This window comes from Alexandromys fortis, unplaced genomic scaffold (genome assembly GCF_014885135.2).
Source record: "Alexandromys fortis isolate MF-2015 unplaced genomic scaffold, M_Fortis_MF-2015_v1.1 scaffold_555, whole genome shotgun sequence".
Classification (NCBI taxonomy): domain Eukaryota; kingdom Metazoa; phylum Chordata; class Mammalia; order Rodentia; family Cricetidae; genus Alexandromys; species Alexandromys fortis.
The window spans coordinates 11,957-35,541 of NW_026068448.1; the positions used below are offsets into that span (position 1 = coordinate 11,957).

General features: G+C 46.9%; 1 protein-coding gene across 7 annotated transcripts in view; it reads right to left on the bottom strand.

Moving 5' to 3' along the window:
* Positions 1-21,561, bottom strand: part of LOC126495719 (kinetochore protein NDC80 homolog) — a 33,511-nt gene extending 11,950 nt beyond the window's left edge. Inside the window, exons 1-5 of one of the 7 annotated variants that reach the window (XM_050133315.1) lie at positions 20,919-21,555; positions 16,921-17,070; positions 14,904-14,996; positions 13,620-13,750; positions 12,957-13,059 (exon numbers count right to left, since the gene is read on the bottom strand). In XM_050133315.1, the coding sequence (XP_049989272.1) occupies positions 12,957-13,059; positions 13,620-13,750; positions 14,904-14,996 (327 nt within the window). In that variant the 5' untranslated portion in view covers positions 16,921-17,070; positions 20,919-21,555. Of the gene's footprint in view, positions 1-12,956; positions 13,060-13,619; positions 13,751-14,903; positions 14,997-16,237; positions 18,405-19,894; positions 20,354-20,918 lie in introns of those variants that run through there. The other 6 variants (XM_050133316.1, XM_050133318.1, XM_050133317.1 and 3 more) reach the window with 6 other exon arrangements.
* Between the last annotated feature and the right edge of the window lie 2,024 nt (positions 21,562-23,585).

Genomic DNA, 23,585 nt, shown 5'->3' on the forward strand with positions numbered 1-23,585 from the left:
AAGCCCTGGTGTCTTTATAGTAAGAAGGAAAGAAAGGAAATTATTGAAAACATGAGACCAGCTTTAATATATTGGTATAGGAACTATCATGAGAAAAAGAGAAAACTATTAGGGAATATGGAGCAAAGAATAAAAAACAATAAAGATGGAAAGCTAAACACAGGACCCTGGGAATTGGTCTCCCACTGTAGAAGGTAAATAATGGTGTGAGACAGAATTCTAAGAGACAAAACAAAACTAAAAGTCCTTGCCAACATCTTGAACACGTAGAAAGGAGCATGTAGAAGAAGCTCTATTTTGGTTATGCTTAATCTTGATTTATGTCTGGAACCCTGAGTGGGGTGATGCAGTGAACCTGCCAAGTTCTTTGATCTGTTTTGTACAAAAACTGAAGCTTTACAGAAGTAAAATTGCAGCAGATTTTCACTACACAGTGTGTCTGTCTGTCATTTCCCTTGCATCGTATCCTGGCTATCCTATCCTTCACCCTGTTCTCCCGTGGATAGTGGTCCCGTGGATAGACGGTCCGTGGCATCCCAAAAGGACTTGTCCCCTCCTGCAAGGACTTGTCCCCTCCTGCAAGGACACTGCAGCCACATTCCTTCTCCGTCAAGGGCAGGACCCCCTACCACAATGACACACCTACCCTCACAAATGCACACCTCCTTCCCACAAGGCCACACCCCCTCCTCCAAGGACACTCCCACTCTAGAAGGAAAAAATACCCTCATACAAGGCCATGGCTCTTCCCTCTAGGACATTCTCCCTCACGAGACATCACGCCTCCTCAAACAATGACTCACCCACTCCCACAAGGACACACTTCCTGCAATGAGAAAGCCTCTCATTTAAAGATATAGTGTCCTTCAAGGACACACTCCTAGTACAAGGACTCAACTCCTAAAATGACTTGCATCCTCTCATAAGGACAAGCTCCCTCCCACGGGACACACTTCATACCACATAGACATGCCCACTACACAAAAACATGTCCTCTCAATAAACAACATGTCCCCTAAATAAAAGATGTACCTCCTATAAGGACACGCTCACTCCCACAAGGACATAATACCCACTTCCACAAGGATACACTTACTCTCAAATTACACACCTCCTCCCACAAAACATGCCTCCACCCACAATGACACACCTCTTCCCAGATGGAAATGCCTCATCCCACAAGGACACATCACTCCCACAAGGCCATGCTCACTCCCAGGAGAAACACCTACTCTCACAAGGATATGCCTCCTCCATCAAATACATGCCCCTGCAACAAGGACACATCTCCTTCTAGAATGAATGCCTCCTGCATACCTCCTGAAGAAAGTGATACCTTCTTCCACAAGGTCATGCCCCCTCCCACAAGAACACATCCACTCCCTCAAGGACATGCCCCATCACACAAAGTCATACCTCCTTCCACAGTTTCTACCTGGGTCTCCCAAGGGTAAGTCCCCTATTATAAATTCATGCCTCCTGTATCTCTTGCACCAAGGTCACACCTGCTCACAGAGGGACACACTCCTGAAGATGGAAGCCACAGAATAATTCCACACTGGTCATTAATATCTTTTAAGATCAATGGACTCAATTCACCTATAAAAAGACACAGGCTAAAAGAATGGATATGAAAACAGGATCTATCCTTTTTCTGCATACAAGAAACACATCTCAACCTCAAAGACAGAGTGAATGATTGGGAAAAGATTCTCCAATCAAATGGACCTACGAAACAAGCAGGTGTAGCTATCCTAATATCTAAAAAAATAGACTTCAAACTAAAATCAATCAGAAGATATGGAGAGGGACACTTCATACTCATCACAGGAAAAATCTATCAAGATGAGGTCTCAATTTAAATAGACTTCTAAAATGCAAGTAAACAGAAGCAGTCACTGAAAGTCTCCCAACCAAAAAGAGTCCAGGGCCGGATGGTTTCAGTGCAGTATTCAGAACTTCAAAGAAAAGCTAATACCTATACTCATCAAATTGTTCCACAAAATAGAAACAAGGAACATTACCCTGATAATGAAATGACACAAAGACTCAACCAAAAAAGAGAATTACAGACCAAACTCCCTCATGAACACCGATGCAAAAATACTCAATAAAACACTGGCAAACTGAATCAAGAACACATCAAAAAAAAATTATCAACCACGATCAAGTCAGCTTCATCCTAGAGATGTAGGGCTGGTGCAGCATCTGTCTATCAATGTAATCCACCGTATAAACAAATTGAAAGAAAAAAATATGATCACCTCATTAGATGCTGAAAAAAAAGCATTCAACAAAACCCAACACTCCTTCTCTTGGAGATATCAGGGATAAAAGGAACACATCTAAACATAGTAACAAGTCAACAGCCAACATCAAATTAAATGGAGAGAAACTCACAGCAATTCCACTAAAATTAGGAACAAGACAAGGCTGTCCACTTATTTTCTCCATATCTATTCAACATAGTACTTGAAGTTCTAGCTAGAGAAATAAGACAATAAAATTAGATCAAGAGGATACAAATTGGAAAGGAAGAAGTCACACTTTCACCATTTGTAGATGATATGATAGTATTCTTAAGTGACCCCAAAAATTTGATGACAGAACTCCTACAGCTGATAAACACCTTTAGTAATGTAGCAGGATACAAAATCAACTAAAAAAATCAGTAGCCCTCCTATATACAAATGATAAAGGGGCTGAGTAAGAAATCAGAGAAACATCACCATTCATTGAACCTCCCTGAAGAGAAAATGGGAAGTAGCCTTGAATGCATGGGCATAGGAAATCACTTCCTAAATATAACACCAGTAGCACAGACATTGAGAGCAACAATAAATAAATGGGACCTTCTGTTTGTTTTTGTTTTGTTTTTTGGTTTTTCGAGACAGGGTTTCTCTGTGGTTTTGGATCCTGTCCTGAGCTAGCTCTTGTGGACCAGGCTGGTCTCGAACTCACAAGTGCTGAGATTAAAGCTGTGTGCCACCACCGCCCCGCAAATGGGACCTTCTGAAATAGAAGTTTCTGTAAAGCAATGGACAGTCAATAAGACAAAAAGATAGCCTACTGAATGGGGAAAGATCTTCACCAACCCCACATCAGATAGATGACTGATCTCCAAAATATATAAAGAACTCATGAAAATTGGGAATCAACCTACCAGCAAAACCACTCTTGGGCAACCCACAGGATGCTCAATCATAATACAAGGACATTTGTTCAACTATGTTCATAGCAGCATTATTTGTAAAATCCAGAACCTGGACACAACCTAGATGCCTGGATGCCCCTCAACCTTAGAATGGATAAAGAAAATGTGGTATATTTAAACAATGGAGTTCTACTCAGTGGTAAAAAACAAACAAACAAACAAACAAACAAACAATGATATCTTAAAATCTGCATGCAAATGGATGGAACTAGAAAAAACCGTCATGAGTGAGGTTAAGAAACACCAGACAGAGGACGACGAGCACCACTTAGCCTCAATATCCCTTAGGTAACCAATCTAAATGGTCACTTAAAAGCACACTAGATCCCAATATTATTTGGAACCTTAATAACTATTGTAATTAATCAGGGATGTGAAAACAGACCCTCTATGATAAAGCACTCTCTTACCTTCACATCAAGCCTTCTCTCTGTGCCTCCTGTTCACCCACCCAACTCCTACTAGCTATCAAATCAGAACAGGATGAATTTATTACCATTGATCCAGCCAGTGAGCCTCCCCTCTACAGACAAAAGCCCACAGTTTCCCCTCTTCTGGTCCCTTCACCTTTCTTTCTTCCTCACCAGTGACAGGTGGTCCAGGTCATATCTCCCTGGCAGCTACTTTCAGCCCACTGACAGTCCCTAGTCCTCCTGATACTCATTCTTGCTCTGCCATAGAACCTCCTGTACCTCCCCAATCTAGAGCAGCCCAGTTCTCCCTTTGTGAGAGGTTGCTGGGGTGGATGGTTTAGTCAGCTAAATGTCCCCTTCTTGTTATCTGAACTCTCCCAAGTAGAAAAAAGGTTAGGCTCCTATACTGCCAATTCTTCCACTCTTATTAAAGTATTCCAGCACATTACCCAATCCTATGATCTTACCTTTCACGATGTCTATATGATTCTTGCCAACCATCTCCTCCCAGAGGATTGTAGGCAAATCTGGGGTCAGGCTAGAGCCCATGCAGATGAATTCCATCAAATGGAAAACATCTATCCAGTGGGGGAGTCCCTGTTCAGATCTCTGAATGGGATTACAATACTCCCAGGGACACCCTAGCTAGGAATTGATTCATAACGCACCTCCTAACTGGTCTCCGTAGGGCTTCCTGAAGGCAGTAAATTATGAAAAGGCCTAAGAGGCATTCAGGAAAAACATGAAAATCCATCTCACTTCCTCAACTGCCTTACAAAGGCCCTCTTATAACACACCAACCTGGATCCTGAGAGCCCAGATGGAAAGCAGCTCCTTATGACCTATTTCTCCTCTCAGAATTTCCCAGATATTTAAACTTAAATGTCTGGAGAGAGGACCCGTGACTCCACAAGCAGAAGACTTAGCAGTGGCCTTTAAGATATAAAGAGATCTCATGAAAGAGATGAAAAAGTCTATAAACAAAAGTACCTGATGATGGCTAGGGTCTCTCAGCTGGAAAAAGCAGAAACCCAAGCTCCCTGGCCTCCAGAACCCCAAGAACCTGTATGCCCTTGTTACAAATGTGGTCCCTCAGGTCACGGGCTCCAGGACTTGTCCAAAGCCTTGTAAACCACCTGGACCATGTCCAGGGTGCCATCAAGGAGGACAATGGAGTATTGATTGTGGCTATGCCATGGGGGACCACCCTTCAGCCAACCTTCTGGGTCTGGCAATGGGTAACTGATGGGACCCGGGCTCCCTTTGTCAGACCACTGCCATATCCAACAGGGAGCCCTGGGTAGTTATCACAGTATCAGGGAGATTCATCTCCTTCCTCTTAGGCACTGGGCCACTTTTTTGGCTCTGACAAAATGTTGGGGGCCCACATTACCCTCTTGTTCCTCTATTGTTTTAGTAGGGGGACAAACTTACCAAGTTCATCAAACCCCACCACTTAGCCTTTTCTTTATGGGTATTCCCCTCATCCATTCTTTCCTAGTGGTACCAACCTGCCACATCCCCTTGTTGGGAAGGCGACCTCCTAACCAAAATAGGAGCCTCTATATCCTTTGCTCCCTCTATTTGGTTAACCCCAAGCTCATCAGCCATTCCCCTTCTTCTTCTACTTCAAACCACATTCTGACACTCCTTTTCCTTTACCAGCTTGCCTCTCATGTAGATCCCCAGGTATGGGACACCTAGAATCCCTCTATAGTCAAACATCACCCCTGACATCATCCAACTACAAAGTCCAATCAAATATATCATGGGGGCACAACACCCACTCTCTCTCTAAAGCCTTGGGGGACTTAATTCTCTTATCTTTGATCTCTTAAGTTGAAAAACCAAGTGGAGCCTACCAGTTGGTTCAGGTCCTCCGACTTTTAACTCAGCAGTAATTCCCCTTCATCCTGTAGTACCCAATCCTTATATTCTCCTCTCCACTACCCCTTCAAAAACCTCCCATTTCTCTGTCCTTGACCTCAAAGATGCCTTCTTTTCTATTCCTCTAGATCCCCAGTCACAACATATAATTGCCTTTACTTGGACTGACCCAGACAACCATGTCTCTACCCAGATCACTTGGACCATCCTACCCCAGGGATTCCAGGACAGCCCACATTTACTCACTCTCTGTCACTCCCGAAATCTAAACTCATACAGTACGCAGATATCCTTTCCTTTGTAGTCCATCCCTGCACATTGGCCAGGCAGATGCCGTGGCCCTATTGAACTTTCTGTCCAGCCCCTCTAAGGTCCAGTTATACACTCCTCTGGTTACTCATCTGGGATTAGCCATCACTCCAACTTATAAGGCCATTACCCTAGATAGAAAACAATCTAGTCACAGTCCCTAACACAAAGGATGAAATCCTCTTTCCTAAGTATGGCAGGCTTCCTTCACACCCGGATTCCTTCTTTCTCTCTTCTTGCCTGTGCCCCATATAAAGCAGCCCTTGGCCCCTCAAATGAACCTCTTCTACCATTAGCGAGTCATTTCATAAGCTTCAACAGCCCTTCTCCAGGCTCCAGCCCTACACCTTCCAGATTTAACTTGTCTTCTCTCTCTCTCTCTCTCTCTCTCTCTCTCTCTCTCTCTCTCTCTCTCTCTCTCTCTCTCTCTCAAAAAGAGGGATATGCCCTCAGGGTCTTGGGTCACCACTTGGGTCCTTCCTTTGCACCTGTCGCATACTTGTCAGAAAAACTAGACCAGACTATGCAAGGCTGGGTAGGTGGCTGCGAGCTCTGGCTGCAGCTGAACTGCTTATATGTGAATCAAAGAAGTTAACGTTTGGGTCACCTATTACTGTTCTTTCTCCTCACCACCTGTCACATCTTCTAACATACAAGGGACTTCAAACACTACCTCCCTCCTGAGTTCTCTCCCTTCAGGTAGCATTTGTACAAGACACAATACTAACTTTTTAACCATGTCTATCTTCTAACATTTCAAATCTTCTCCCCCAACCAATCCTGAAATACTCCCTATTACAATCATAGAGTGAGACCCTAGAAGAGTTACCACCTTATCCTATACATATACAGAAAGAAGCACTACTTAGGCCACTTATACGTGGTATACTGATGGCAGCTCCCTCCTATATGAAGGAGTACATAAAGCAGGGTATGTTGTTGTTTCAACCAGAGAGGTTGAAGCGTAGGCCCTTTAAGACCACACCACAGATCAGCAGGCTGAATTAATAGCTCTAACCCATGCCTGTCAAATTTAGGGACAATCCCTAAATCTATATACAGACTCCAAGTATGCTTTTCATATTCTCTTGTCACATGCAGCCATCTGGAGAGAACGGGGCTATTAACAACAAAAGGAGGATCCATAACTAATTCAGACCAAATTATAGCCTCCCATCTTCCACAACCATAGTAATTGTCCACTGTCCATCATATGAAACAATTCCGTTATTTCCATGGGAACTAACTGAGCTGATGGGCAGCTAGAGCCACAGTTCTTGGAAATCTGGATCCTTCTCACACACACTTCAAGACACTCTCCTCTTACAACCAATCTCTTCATTATCATCCCCAGGTACTCAACAGATCTTGTTCTGTTTACACCAGATCTTTCATCCCAATAGCCAGGCTTTGTCTCACTTTATCAAAACTTACTTACAGCTCAGCTCTGAGGAGCTGTTTTTTCTAAAGACTATCACAGCTTCTTGTAAAATTTGCCAAACCTCTAATCCAACCTCTGGGCATCAGAGTCCCCCTTTCCCCACTCACCAGGCAGGGGATTCCTCCCTGGGTCAGACTGGCAGCTCGATTTCACAGACATGACCACACTTAGACCTTTCAGATACCTTCTAGTTCCAGTAGACACTTTTTCAGGATGGGTAGAAGCCTTGCCTACAAAGGATCACAGACAGTTTCTAGTCTCCTTTTCACGGACTCATTCCCCATTTTGGAGTCCCCACATCCCTTCAATCATATAACGGCCCTGAATTTACTTCCCAAGTTGCAAAGCCAAGGCCCTTAGCAGCCCATGCTGTTTTCACATCCCCTACCATCCCTACTCTTCAGGCAAAGTTGAACAAACCTGATGGAGGAAGGACATTGGTTAATTATAATAAAGAAACTGCCTCAGCCCTCATAGGACAGAAAATTAGGTAGGCAGAGTAGACAGAAGAGAATGCTGGGAAAAAGAAGCTTAGTGAAGAGTCGCCATGATTCTCCCATTCCAGACAGACGCAGGTTAAGATCCTCCCTGGTAAGCCAGCTCGTGGGCTACACAGAATATTAGAAATGGGTTAGAACAATATGTAAGAGCTAGCCAATAAGAAGCTGGAACTAGCCGGGCCAGGCAGTGTTTGAAAGAATTCAGTTTCCGTGTAATTATTTCGGGCATAAGCTAGCCACTGCGGGTGGCCGGGTGCCGGGGACGCAGCCCCGCTGCTTCTTATTTCAACAGATGGCGCCCAGACGTGATGGGCTAAATCCACTTAAAAACCTGAGAAGGCTTAAAAATAAGGGAAACAGAGTTTAACACAGAGTTTTGCTCTCTGTTGGTGGCGTGCCATAAAGAGATTTCCTGATTCAGCAATAGCAGCAGAAAAAAAGCTGCGTCATTTTAAAGCGCGGCTTCATAGGGCTGTACTGCCAGCGTGAACTCTGGCTTTAAAGCATTTCAAGGCTTTTATGGGACTGGATGTTTGTGTTCCCCCTGGGATCGGAGGAGAGTGCTCTGAGACCGTGCAGATGGCTCAGCGCTCCCCGCCTGCACCTGGGCAGAAGGCAGAATCAAGCTTAGGCAGGCGGAAGAGCATGGCGGATTCCTGCCGCCATACAGAGACGCGTTTTCAGACTGCGCAGTGCTCTGCATGTCAGATTTGGCTGTAACTTGGATGAAAAGAGTTTCTGTGCTGCACACTCAGTCTCAGAATTAAACTGCTGATTGCGGCTCCAATGTGAACTGCTGTGTGCCTGGAACTGTGCTCAGCTCAGAAGCACCAAATGACTCTGAGGCAGGAGCGGCTGCTCCATGCTGAACTGTGCTGATCTCAGGCAGGAACTACCGTAATTACCTTAAAACCGTGCAGTTAAGGTTTAGACTGGGCAGGACACAGGCAGTACCGTATTACCTGTAAATGGTGCAACTTAAGTTTTTAAGAAATGCTTAACATTTTAAGAAATGCTCCTGTATAGTAAAGAAATTACAGATTCACAATAAAACAGATTCAGACACTGTTGGATAAATGTACGTAGGCTTGGGAAAGAGAAGAAAAAGAATATAAAGAATAAAGTTAATGTCTTAAAAAGAAAAAGGGTAAAGTCTTTAAAGAGACAGAGTACAGAAGTACAGAGAGTTATAGATTAAAAGAAATAAAGAAAAATAAGCCACGTAAAAATGGAAAATTCACAGAGAGTCTGGATTATGTACATTGTGTTTTCTTTAAAATTTTTGACTGTGAAGGAGCTAAGTACAGAGAGACATTTCATTACATGGGCTGCCAAGCTAAACCAAAATGGATATAAGGGTATTACGATTTCAAAATTTGGGTCTAAGGATATGATGCTTTGGAGAGGGTCTTCTTTTGTTTTTGCAGAGGATGAGACCCTGTGGATTGCATCTATTCCGATTTGGTATGATAGACCACGCCCTCCTGAAAGGTTGCTGTGAACACCCTCAAAAAATTGCTTCGCTCAATTGCCAACTGAGATGAAACTAGCATACAGGTTATATCATGAACAACCTAATTAACGACGCCCCTATTCAGCAGGAAGCAGTTTGGAGAGAAAAAACTACGCCCATGTTCCCAAATATTGTTTATAAATGTTCTTTTACATTTAAAGGGGGATATGATATAGATATGAATAATTTGCATTGGTATGGATTTTAAGGTCAATTTTGTTATATGTATATGTATTTTTGATCTTGATTAAGGTATTGTGATTGTGTAGTTCATTTAAAAATGTAATGTATAATTAGGAAATATAGGTTGTTAATGGATAATCATCGCTAATACTTAAGCTTGTAGTCATGTTAGTTAGATTTTCTAGATATATAGAGAGATATTTTAGTTAGATAGGCATTCTTCATATCTTTCAAAGGCTGCAGAATATGGCATTTAAGATATTTTAATAACTTAGGGTTTTTCATGACAATGAGACACATTTGCTCCTGGCAGCACCAATCTATTTCAAGAGGAAGATGGGCATCGAAGAGAATCCTTATGGAGTTTGATAGCCATTTGGGCAAGAAACTGCTCTTGCCTGGACTGTTGCATAAACTGGACACAGAGAACCCGCAGAGAGAGGACTGCTGAACTTGCCTAAAGGTGAGATGACCTTTTGGGGTTCCTGCTTCATGAAAGAGTCTGTGAGACATTCTGCAGGACACAGCAAAAAGTGACTGAACTGTCTTTGGAATTTCTTGCTTGATGAGAATGTCTGCTGGATACTATGGGCCTGTAGGCCGAAGATGGATGCCCCAACGGTACAGAGGAACTTTGGGTGACTGTCCAGGCAGCGAGATGTCTCTGTCATTTCTAGAGTTTTCTTATTTCTTGTTTGATAGGTAATATTATATCCTTCTGGAGTCTTTGATGGAGTTGAAGAATGGTTAGTTATAGTTTTCCTTAGTTATGATAAGAGATAAAATAGATATAAATATTGTAACTGTAATTCTTACTTGATAACTGTTTTGTTATATGTAATTTTACTATGTTAAAGTTAAAGCCTTTCTTTTTTGTTTAAACAGAAAAAGGGGAAATGATGTGGGAGTGATTTCTTATTAATAAAGAAACTGCCTTGGCCCATTTTATTGGATAGAAAATTAGGTAGGCGGAGTAGACAGAGGAGAATGCTGGGAAAAAGAAGCTGTGTGAGGAGTCGCCATGGTTCTCCCGCTCCAGACAGACGCAGGTTAAGATCCTCCCTGGTAAGCCAGCTCGTGGGCTACACAGAATATTAGAAATGGGTTAGAACAATATGTAAGAGCTAGCCAATAAGAAGCTGGAACTAGCCGGGCCAGGCAGTGTTTGAAAGAATTCAGTTTCCGTGTAATTATTTCGGGCATAAGCTAGCCAATGCGGGCAGCCGGGTGCCGGGGACGCAGCCCCGCTGCTTCTTATTTCAACACAAACCAATCATTCCCTCAAAAACATTCTTATCGCTCAGCTGGTAGGGTCCGGAGACTGCTCACCAGAAGACTATCAAAAAGAAAAATACCTATCCCTATCACACCAAAGTCAATGGAAAGAACACCTGTCCCCTGTGCTTGCTTCCTCTATGATCAGATTAAAGGTTCCTGTCAACGCTGGCCAGAAACCTATGGAGGCTGTCCTCATTGGTCCTGTAAAAGACATGATGCACATTTAGGAAAACACTCTGCCGTTTATGAAGAAGGGGGAACCTTTTATATCCCAATTAAGAATCCATGGTACCCCAGAAGGGAAATGAGAATCATTGAGAAGCTCTATGATAGCATTTACCGCAGCCGCTATCAGGAATGCTCAAAATACAGAGGGTACACATCCCACTCTCTCAACCCCACAGTAGAAGAAGTGGTCCAAAGCTTCTCAAAGCTTCTCACATCCTTAATAATCACCATTATTGGACCCCAGATCCCTGTCACAACATCTAATTTCAAACCCTGACTACTAATATCAGCTGCTGAATAACACTCAGCATGACCTCTTTTGGGGAATGCTGGTTGTGTGTCCCTCCAGAGTCAAGGCCTCACCCATTAGATTCTCTCCCCTTACCACTTGTTAATTCCTCCAAGACAAATGTCACTCACTACCACCCCTTATCTTTCTCATATTCCTCTCTTGGGCAGTACAAACTGCTTTAATTCCTCAGGAACACACTTTGTGGGCATTTTGGATTCTAAAACCTACAATAATACCATGACCCTTGGTACTACCACCTAGCCCCTATGTTCAAAGATTCATAATGCATCTATTCTCTGTGATACTCTGCTTACCTGCTAGGTGGTCTGGGACTTGTGCCATAGTGTTCCCCTTCCCTGAATTAGGGGTGGTTCCTGGTGAAGAACCCTTGTCAATTCCCATCGCCAAGTTCATAGCTGCATGGCATGGCATGGCAAACGAGCAATCCAAGTAATACCCTTTCTAGCAGCCCTGGGCATAACTGCAGCTGCAGCCACTGGAACAGCAGAACTGACTGTTTCCCTAGCCATTTACCATTGCTTTCCTCAGAATCCATCCGGAATTTCCAACAGGTAGCTCAGACTGTCCTTACTCTTCAGGGACAAATGGACTCACTAGCCACCATAGTACTACAAAACTGGAGAGGATTAGATTTCAAAATCTAGCCAGTGGATCACTAATAGTCAGATATGGTACTGGATGCTACCCTTCCTAACCCCTCTTTCCTTATTTCTCTTAGTTCTACTGATTATGCCCTGTCTCATAAACCTCTTGCTATATTTCTTCGACAACAAATCCAGAAGATTTCTAACCAGACTTTGAACAAGTTACTATTGCAGGATTACCAGCCTACAGCTACATAGCCAGGGCCTGTGCATCCCGTTATATCCCGGGGATGAAGATCAGGATTGTCCCAAGAACTTCAATGCCCCAATGCAGCAGGAAGAAGTCTCATGAAAACATTGCCCCCTTCTAATCTCTGTTATTTATTAACAAATAAAAAGGGGGGATGCAGGGTAAAAGGGACAACTGGAACAGGAAACCAACCAATCCCTCAGCACCCTGACTCTGAACCCAGAGCTGGTGAGAAAAACACACCTTGGATTTGAGACCTGGGCCAGGAAAGAAACCTCTTTATTCCTGAACCCAGGACTAAAGACATGCGCTCTGACTCTGAACTAGTGTCAAAGAAACACACAATGTCCCTGGAATCAGAGCCAGACAAAGAAATATGCCCTGGTCCTAAGATTAGAGACACCAGTCTGACAGTAGGGGGAACTAGGCCCACTGAATGTGGGTGGCAGTTGGATGGCTGGGGCAGACTGTAGGGCAGACTGTAGGGCAAATGGCAGTGAGAGCAAGATTTATCTCTACTGCTTGTACTGACTTTTTGGAACCCATTCTCTTTGTAGGGATACTTTGCTCAGCCTAGGTAGTGGGGAGAGCAGCGGTCCTGCCTCAAAGCAATGTGCTAGACTTTGTTGACTTCCCATGGGAAGCCTTACACTCTCTGGAGTGGATGGGGAATGGGGTGGGAGGATGTTGGAGGGAGCAGGAGGAGGGGAGGCAGAGGGAACTGGGATTGGTATGAAAATGTTAAAACGTAGGTTTTTTTCAAATAAATAAAAAAGGAAAATTTGTTATTCAATTCCTATAGAAACAAAGCAGCTAGAATTCAGCAAAGAGCTTCATACTTACTTCCAAAGACCCTACATGTGTAGCAACCATCTCTAAAAGATGCAGTAAGTCGTGTCTCACTTTTCCCCTTTCTTCAGTTATGCTTTGTAGAACCAGTTGGTATCTACAGAATTAAAATAAAAAGAAACCAATTGTTTAATATCTAGAAAATAAATGAATAAATTAGTACAGTGTAGTAACCTAAGCAAAATGCAAGTTTTGCATTTATATATGTTACTACTTTCCCTGAGAAATATTTGGTGGACATAGAAAACCATGCCTGGCTGTAAGTGGTGGCACATGCTTTTAATCCCAGCTCTCAGGAGGCAGAGATGGGTGGATATCTGTGAGTTTGAGGCCAGCCTGATCTATAGAGCGGAGTTCCAGGACAGGCTTCAAAGCTACAGAGAAACCCTGTTCACCCTCACTACCAAGAAAACCATGCCTGGTAGAATCCATTGAAATGCCATTATGTAAGCACACAGATCACCCACCAGGTGCTTTAGGTCACTTGATGCTATGACCCTCCTCTAATAGTGGCATAAGGTATCTTAACTTTTTGGCTTAAATCCTTGAAATATCATTCTTTGCACCCCAAATAGTTTCATAATAGGTATTAAAGATAAAAAACAGGAAGCAGCTTTACAAAGTTTAAATAATCAGATCTTGGTGAGGTGAACTTACTCCTGCTGGACAGCTTCTAGCTCATCCATGGCTTCACTGAGGTCCTCGTTCACAGTACTCTCCAGTAGGTGCTTGTGTTTCTCCAGGGATTCAAGCTCCCTGGCACACTTCTCATCTTGTTCCTCAGCCTCCTACAAGAGAAAAATTATTTTTTCATTCATATTCCATTTGCTAATGGTGGATTTAAGTAAAGTAGGTTAAGCATTAAAAACAAACAAAAAACAAGAAACCAGAATATTGCATCATTTATATTTCCAAGATGTTGACTGCCTTCTTTAAATGTTCCAGTGGGGACTCCATATGATAAACACAAATGTGCCCCTCCAGGAAGATTCTGTGTAGCACTCTATTTAACAATGGTTCAAATCTAATTTAAGGAAACCTGGTACTTTGATTAAAATTCCACATACATATAAACTATGTTAAGCAAAATTAGTTCCAGTCATTCTCAGATTCCTAGGTTTGTGATGCTGAAGTATGGACTTACAAAGTCTTTCACTTGAGTGCTTTCAAGAATAAACTTAACCTTTCATGCAAGGAATATGATAAAAGTAAAAATAATAGGCATATATTTCAAACTTCACATGCAGATCAGATTTTGTGTTACAATTTCCAAAACTTCTACACTGCTCATAAAGCATCCTGTATATAATATAGGGCAATACAATCGTTTTTATTTGTGATACTTTGCAGGTATAACTAATAATTGCACAGTTGCAAAACTTATTGTATGATGGCCCATGAATGGGGTCTCAATGCCTGTCTGGGAAAATTCAGGGTTGATAGAACAGTGGCAGTCAGTCTTCCACCTTACCTGCCTTCTGGAGCTCTTATGAATAGACCGAAATTGAGTTGGGAAAGTAAGTTTGCAATGATTTTTTTCAAGACTTATTTATTTATTATGTACATAGTGTTCTGCCTGCATAACAGAAGAAGGCACGAGATCTCATTATAGATGGTTGTGAGACACTATGTGGATGCTGGGACCACAATGGGACAATGGAACTCAGGGGCACTGGGAGAGCAGCCAGAGCTCTTAACCTCTGAGCCATCTCTTTAGTCCTTTGCAATGATTCTTAATGGACAATTACTTATACCCAGGTGGGTCTCAAACCTGTGCCAATCATCCCATGGGGTCTTCTAAATGTTGGGACTACAGGTATGATGACACCACACCTGGATTTTTTGGCTGAGTTTTGAGGCCTCCTCTTAGCTCTTGTATACCACCACATCCAGCTAAGATTTCAGACTCGAGTCAGATGATCACACCGGTCCAGCTCCTACCTTCACAGTTTGTTGGTAAAGGTCGTCCAGCTTTTGCACCTCTTCCTTCAGCATCCTCACATTTCTCCTGCTCTCCGTCTTAATGGTGTTCATCTTGACAGACATCAAAATTAACATTTAGCCTTATAAAACTTCTATACTTGCTTTTGTGCATATTTATTGTGTATGTGAGTGCTTTGTGAGCATGGGTATGCCTGGTGCCCGAGGAAGTAAGAGGGAGCCAGATTCTTTGAGACTGGTGTCAACAGATGGTTGTAAGCTGCCATGTGGATGTTTGGAATCAAACCTGGGCTCTTTTCGAGAGCAACAAGTACTCCTAACTGATGAGCACCTCTCCAGTCCTTGTTTGTCTTTAAAGAAGTACTATGTTTTTAAGATTCTATTTTATGTGTAAGAGTGTTTTGTATGTACGTATTTATGTATATGTATGTATGTACACCATGTGCATACCAGGTGCCTATGGAGTCCAGAAGATGACATCAGATACCTTGGAATTATAGCTATAAGGGATTGTGAGCTGCCATATGGGTGCTGGTAACAATCTGTGTCCTCTGCAAGAGCGGCAAGTGCTCTTAATCATGGAGTCATTGTTCCAGCCCTAGCAGCTACTTCATTTTTTTCTTTAAACCCAGATGTCAAAAAATACATTAGGAAAGAGTCTCTAACAGATGGTGCTGAGAAAACTGGGTATGTACCTATAGAAGAATGAAATCAGGTCTCAAGTCTCACACTACATGAAACATTGAAAATAGATCAAAGACTTCATGTAAAGACAGAACATGCTGAAACTGCAGGGAAGACACATCAACTATGTCCTGTGTCAACAATCATCCTATGCAGAGGCAGGAACTTCTGAATGGACTGTGACAGCAGAGAACACAACCCAAGGACTGACACATGGGATTATAGCAAATCAAAAACCTGCCTAACAATGGAAGCAACCTCACAACTGAAGAGACAGCTTACAGATTTGCGGAATCATTGCCAACTCTGTATCGGATAGGGGTCTATTATGTAAAAACAGCCAAGATTAAACCAAATCCAATCCATACATGAGGTAATGAAGTGAGCAGTTCATCCTCAAAGGAAGAAATAGAAGTGGCCAATGATATTTGATGATGGGTTCAACATCCTAAGCTGTTGTAATAGGAGCGGCGGGGCTGCGTCCCCAGCACCCTGGCCGCCTGCTAGCTTATGCCCGAAATAACAACACACAAACTGTATTCATTTAAACATGGCTTGGCCCATTTCTATCTAGCCTCTTCTCGGCTAACTCTCGTACCTGGACTAGCCCATTTCTAATAATTGTTTGTAGCACCCCAAGGTGCACTTACTGGGAAGATTCTAGCCTATGTCCATCCTGGGTCGGAGCTTCATCGCGTGTGCCTCAGAGAGCAGAGCTATCACATCTATCCGGGAGAGTGGAGCATGGCGTCTCTGAGCTCACTTCCTCTTCCTCCCAGCATTCTGTTCTGTTTACTCCTCCCACCTATGTTTTAACCTATCAGGGCCAAGCAGTTTCTTTATTGCTTAACCAATGAAATCAACAGATTGATATATGACACTCCCACATCACTTCCCCCTTTTCTGTTTAAACAAAAAAAGGGAAGGCTTTAACTTTAACATAGCAAAATTACATATAACAAAAGTTATCAAGTAAGAATTACAGTTACAATACTTATATCTACATTATCTTTTATCATAACAAAGGAAAACAGCTATAACTATCTATCTATTCTTCAACTGCATCAAAGACTCCAGAAAGATACAATATTACCTAAGCAAACAAGAACTTCTAAAATTCTAGAAATGACAGAGACATCTTGCTGCCTGTACAGTCACCCAAAGTTCTTTTGTACCGTTGGGGCATCTATCTTTGGCTTACAGGCCTATAGTTTCCAGCAGACATTTCCACGAGGCAGGAAATTTCAAAGTCAGTTTAGTCACTATCTGTTGTGTCCTGCAGAATGTCTTGCAGACTCCTTCATGAATCAGGAACCCTGAAAGATCATCTCACCTTTAGGCAAGTTCAGTAGTCCTCTCTCTGCGGGTTCTCTGTGTCCAGTTTATGTAATAGTCCAGGCAAGAGCAGTTTCTTGCCCAAATGGCTCTCAAACTCCATAAGGATCCTCTTCAATGCCCATCTTTCTCTTGAAGTAGATTGGTGCTGCCAGGAACAGAGTATCTCATTGTCATGAAAAACCCTAAGTTATTAAAACATTTAATAGCATATTCCATAGTCTTTGAAAGATATGAAGAATGCCGATCTAACTGAAATATATATCTATATATCTAGAAAATCTAACATGACTACAAACTTGACTATTATTAATGATTATCCATTAACAGCCTATATGCATTACATTTTTAAGTGAACTACACAATCACAATACCTTAATCAAGATCAGAAATACATATACATATAACAAAATTGACCTTAAATTTAAATCACTAAAGCAAAATCCATATCAATGTAAATTATTTATATCTATATCATATCCCCCTTTAAATGTAAAAGAACGTTTATAAACCATATTTGGGAACATGGGTGCAGTTTTTTCTCTCCAAACTGCTTCCTGCTGAATGGGGGCGTCATTAATTGGATTTTCATGGTATAACATGTGTGCTAGTTTCCCAGGGGTGACTCCCCAGGACCCCCTGATGTATGCACACATCTACATAGGCCACCCCGCCCACCGGACCCCCAACCCGGCTGTCACAGTTATAGGTGGGCCCAACAGTGGACTGGAACTAGGGTTGACTCTGGCTCCTTCCTGGCCCCTCCGAAGCGTTCATGAATATGCAGGGTGACTCTTCACCACACCACTGACGTGTGCACACATCTGCATGGCTCTCTGGCTCCCCCTCCCTTCCTCCTCCCTCCATGGTCCACACTCCACGTTCCCCCGCTCCCTCCCGCGGCTCCGGGAACCCCCAGATCGCCCCATCCTCATTCCCGGGAGACTAGCTGGTAGAGATGGAAGGACCAGAGCACAGGCTCTGCCCCCTCCACCCGCCCCGAGGTCCGAGCCGGATCCCTCCCTCACGGGCCCTCGATCGTGGCGGCGGGGGCGGGGAGGCAGGCGGCGGGGGCGGTCGGGGGTCCGCGGCAGGGGTCTCCCCGCCCCGTATCCCGCTTTTCTTGGCTTTCCCCACTCCCGGGAGCCACCGGAGGCGCGGTCCGGGATGGAAAAAAGGAAGTGGGGAATCCAGGGGCCCGGGGATCAAGGGAAACCGAGTTCTCTGGTTCCCTCGGCCCATTCACGGACTTCGGGCAAGATGGCTGCCTCCGGGAATCATGGGAGACGTAGTCCAACAGGGGGAACCGGAACCCCGAGCCTCGAGGAGCCCCGGGGATCGGCGCGGGGATAACCCATGCCCCGCCTCCGGCCCCCCATATGCGATCAGCGCCCAGGAGCTTGCTCTGGCAGGCGCTGGCAGTCACCAAGAGCCACAGAGACCCCGGTCCGAGACCCAGGGGCCGGGGATGTGGGTCCTGGCCGCGACCCCGACAACGGGCAGCCCTCCGCTGGCAAAGGGACGACCCCAGCCCCGCCCCTGAAGCGGCCACGCCCCCAAACCGGCCCCCCGCCCGTCCCGGGATGTGCCGAGCACCAGTGCCCGGTCTCCCGGGCCCCTATCAGGCCCCTGGCGACGCCCCGCACCCGTCCCCACCCACTCCTAGCGACGGACCGCCCCTAGCCACGCCCACAGCCCCAGCCCAGGCTGAAAGCCTAGCCTGGCTGGAACCCCAGGGTTGCTGGACCACTAGGGTGGCTGTAACCCTAGCCATGCCCTCCCCTAGCAACGCCCCACCCCTATCACCGCCCTCCCATGACAACGGGCCGCCCCTAGCCACGCCCCCAGCTCTAGCCTGGCCGGAATCCTAGCCTGCCTGGAACCCTAGCCACTCCCAACCCTAGCAACGCCCCACCCCTATCCCCGCCTTCCCCTGGATACTCCACCCCCAGCCACTCCCATTGTACTAGCCACGGCCTCTGGGGACCGCCCCTTAGGGTTACCCGGGCCTTAGGGTTACAACCAGGCTAGGGTTACAGGGATGCTAGGGTTGGTGTGTTGCTAGAGGTGGGGCATGTCTAGGGTTGGAGAGGAGCTAGTGGTGAGGAGGTGCTAGGGGTGGGGGAGTGGCTAGGGCTAGGGGTGGTCCTAGGGTCAGGGTAAGCCTCAGGGTTTGGACCGATGCTAGGGTGACCATCAGGGCCGAGGCCTGGGTGGCTGGCAGGCTAGGACCGGGCTTTCTGATTGGTCGAGGGAGGCCTGGATCCCCCCCCAGGCCCCTCCCAGAAGCTCATGAACATGCAGGGTGACTCCCAAGGACCCCCCTGACATGTGCATACATCTGTATAAGTCACCCCGCCCACCAGAGCAGAGCCCCACACGTACCAGTTGGGCATAGGCCCAAGGTCTATGGAGACTAGGGTTGACTCTGGCCCCTCCCAGACCCCTCCGAGGCGCTCATGAATATGCAGGGTGACTCCCCACCACACCCCTAACGTGTGCACACATCTGCATCGCTCTCCGGCTCCCCCCTCCCTCACTCCTCCCTCCACAGTCCCCGCTCCCTGTTCCCCTGCTCCCTCCCGCGGCCCCGGAAGCCCCCAGATCACCCGGTCCCCGTTCCCGGGAGACCAGCTGGGAGAGAAGGAAGGAACAGAGCCCAGGCTCCGCCCCCTCCGCCCGCCCCGCGGTCCCAGCCGGCTCCCTCCATCACGGGCCCTCGATCGCGGCGGTGGGGGCGGGGAGGCGGGCGGCGGGGGTGGTCGCGAGACCGCGGCGGGGTCTTCCCGCACCGTACCCAACTTTTCTAGGCTTTCCCCACTCCCGGGAGCCGCCGGAGGCGCGATCCGGGCTGGAAGGAAGCGGGAAAGCCAGAACCCTAGCCGGGCCGGAACCCTAGCCACTCCCACCCCTAGCAACGCCCCACCCCTACCCCCCGCCCTCCCCTGGCAACTGCACCCCCAGCCACTCACACAGCACTAGCCACGACCTCTGGGGACCGTCCCTTAGGGTTACACAGGCCTTAGGGTTACAGTCAGGCTAGGGTTGGGGCGTGGCTAGGGATGGGGCATGGCTAGGGTTGGGGAGGAGCTAGGGTTTGGGAGGTGCTAGGGGTGGGACAATGGCTAGGGCTAGGGGCGGTTCTAGGGTCAGGGCCACCCTTAGGGTCAGGACCGGTGCTAGGGTGACATTCAGGGCCGAGGCCTGAGTGGCTGGCAGGCTAGGACCGGGATTTCTGATTGGTCGAGGGAGGCCTGGATCCTCCGAGGCCCCTCCCAGGGGCTCTTTAATATGCAGGGTGACTCCCCAGGACTCCTTGACGTATGCATACATCTGCATAGGCCAACCCGCCCACCAGAGCAGAGCCCCACATAGCCCCGAGGGCTATGGAGACTAGGGTTGACTCTGGCCCCTCCCAGGCGCTCATGAATATGCAGGGTGACTCCCCACCCCACCCCACCCCTGACGTGTGCATACATCTGCACAGCTCCCCGGCTCCCCCTCTCTCCCTCCTCCCTCCACGGTCCCCGCTCCCCGTTCCCCCGCTCCCTCCTGCGGCCCTGGGAGCCCCGGATCACCCCGTCCCCGTTCCCAGGAGACCTGCTGGGAGAACAGGAAAAAACAGGGCTCAGGCTCCACCCCCTCCGGCCGCCCCGCGGTCCAAGCCGGCTCCCTCTCTCACGGGCCCTAGATCGCGGGGGTGGGGAGGTGAGCGGCGGAGGCGGTCGTCGGTCCGCCGCGGGGGACTCCCCGCCTCGTAGCCCTCTTTTCTTGGATTTTCACATTCTCAGGAGCCGCCGAAGGCGCGGTTCGGGCCGGAAAGAAGGAATCGGGGAAGCCAGGGGCCCGGGGAACATGGGAAACAGAGTTATCTGGTTCCTCGACCCATTCACGGACTACAGGTACTGCGGCCTGGAATCATGGGAGACGTAGTCCAACACCGGGAACCGGCACCCCGAGCCCCAGGGAGCCCTGGGGAGCAGTGCGGCCACCTACCCGCAACCAGTGTGGGCGCCCACAGGCGCGGACGCGCCGCGTGGGAAACCCACGCCCCGCCTGCAGCCACCCAGTCGCGATCAGCGCCCACGAGTTGCTCTGGCAGTTGCTGGCAGTCACAAAGAGCCACAGAATCCCCGGTCCGAGACCCGGGGGCCGAGGACGTGGGCCGTGGCAGTGCCCCCGGTAACGAGCAGCCCTCCACTGGCAAGGGGGCGACCCTAGCCCCACCCCTGAAGCGGCCACACCACAAAACCTGCACCTAGGCCGCCACGGGACGCGATGAGCCCAAGTGCCAGGTCTCCCGGGCCCCTAACGGGCTTCTGTCGATGCCCCGCACCCGTCCCCACCCACCCCTAGCGACGGACCGCCCCTAGCCACACCCATATCCCCAGCCCTGGCTGAAACCCTAGCCTGGCTGGAACCCCAGGGAGGCTGGAACACTAGGGTGGCTGTAACCTTAGCCACGCCCTCCCCTAGCAAAGCGCCACCCCTATCACCGCCCTCCTATGGCAACGGGCCGCCCCTAGCCACGCCCCCAGCTCTAGCCTGGCCAGAACACTAGTCTGGCCGGAACCCAAGCCTGGCTGGAACCCTAGCCTGGCTGGAACCCTAGCCACTCCCTCCTTTAGCAAAGCCCCACTCCTATCCCCGCCCTCCCCTGGCAACTCCACCCATAGCCACTCCCACAGCACTAGCCACACCCTCTGGAACCCGACCCTTAGGGTTGGTTACCTGGGTGCTGGGAGCTGATTTGAATGGCTGCCATTACAAGATGGCATTTGGCCCTGGCCTCGCTTGATAAATAACTCCATATTAAGGTATTAATTCTTCCACCAGAAAACAGGGTGAGTTGTTGTGATCTAGCTGCCCACACTCCCCCTGACCAGCAGGGGAACTTCCTTGTGGTCTGTAATTGACAAGGATGTTCCCCTGCTTTCTTTCTGGCAATGGGTCTCCAGAAAAGCAGTTAAAGTATCAAAGTATCAAAGGTTGCTAGGCAGACTCCCTATATAAGCAGCTACAGCTCAGAGCTCGGGGCCCCCTCGCTTTCTGCTCTCCCTATAACCAAGAGGCTCCAATAAAGCGTGATTTGGGAAGAATCCTCGTCTGGTGGCTGTTCCTTCCTGCTGGTCAGGGAGTTTGCCGCAACTGGTGCCGAAACCCGGGACACTGGGACAAGCTTTGGTACCGAGTGAGGGGCCAAAGAGGATTCAGAACCCGACACATGGAGTGGTGAGATCATGAGAAGAGCTCCGGTGTCGCAGGACAGATGGTGGCCCGTCAGGGTGTGCACCAGACAGTCCCCAGGTAAGGCTGGGGATCCATGACAAAAGTGGGTTTTCCGCTCTCGCCGGTAGAAGAAGTGGGGGTAATAGGGCCGCGACCAAAGTGGACGGTTTAAAGTCAGAGCCACGATCAAAGTGGACGGTTTTAAAATGAAACTAAAAAAAAGAATAGGATTTTAGAATGGGTGCTTCAGCATCACACCTGATTTTTTCTGGCTCTTAACAAGCTGTTACGGAGCGCTTTGGAAAGCTGAGAATGACACAGTTGCTTCTTGGTTTGCCGTCTCTGGCAATCTTAATGTGTCATCCTGGGATAGGCTTGGTAGAGAGCTGAAATCTTGTCACTAAACAAGGTACGCTAAGAAAAGGAGGTATATTCATTTGGTTCGAATTACCGAGGCCTCCGGAGTTTGCAATGGAATGTGAGCAGCTGCGGCTCCAAGGCCAAGGAGCTCTAAGCGGCTCCACAGCCAAGCAGCACTGAGGATCTGCAAAGCTGCAAACACCGGGATTTGCCTCAGGACATAGAAATTTATGGAGATGGATAAAGCTTGAAAAGACTAGAGTAAAGCATTTTTGTTTTCAGCCTTACCAGGAAAAAAGCTGGCTATTTTAAAATGCCGGTTTTCTGGGCCTTCCTGCCAGGGAAAACTCTGACTCTTTCAAGTAGGCAGTCTGGACTCTGGAGCTATGGATACATTGTTGCAGCTTGCTTCCAGACAAGAAAACGCCATAGGAGCTTTTGACTGTTGTTTATGGACACAGCATTACAGCTTACTTGCTGGCAAAGACCTTAAAACACCATAGAGTTATGGCAAAAAATTTCTCCATAAAGATTAAAGTTTTCAAAAAAAAAAAAAAAGGAAAAGTAAAAAGAAAAGAGAGTAGCCTGGGAGGCAGAGACAGACAGATCTCTGTGAGTTCAAATATAGCCTGGTTTACAGGGGGAATTCCAGGACAAAGATATACAGAGAACCTGTCTCAAAAAGCCAAAAGTTAAAAATAAAAGAAATAGAGGTTAAAATAAAGGCACAGAAAGATGGAAAATACACAGAGAATCTTGATACTGTATGTTATTATGCTCTCTTTGAATTATTTGAATGCTGAGGAAGGAGCAACAGCTGCTAAAAGATATTTGCTTATGGTTTGACAGAATATTGACTATTGATGTGGGAGTGTCATATATCAATCTGTTGATTTCATTGGTTAAGTAATAAACACACTGCTTGGCCTCATAGGTTAAAGCATTGGTGGGAGGAGTAAACAGAATAGAATTCTGGGCGGAAGAGGAAGTGAGGTCAGACTCTGCTCTGCTTCCAGAGGGACCGGAGACGCCATGCTCTGCTCTCCCAGGCAGCTCCAATCCACGATGGATTTA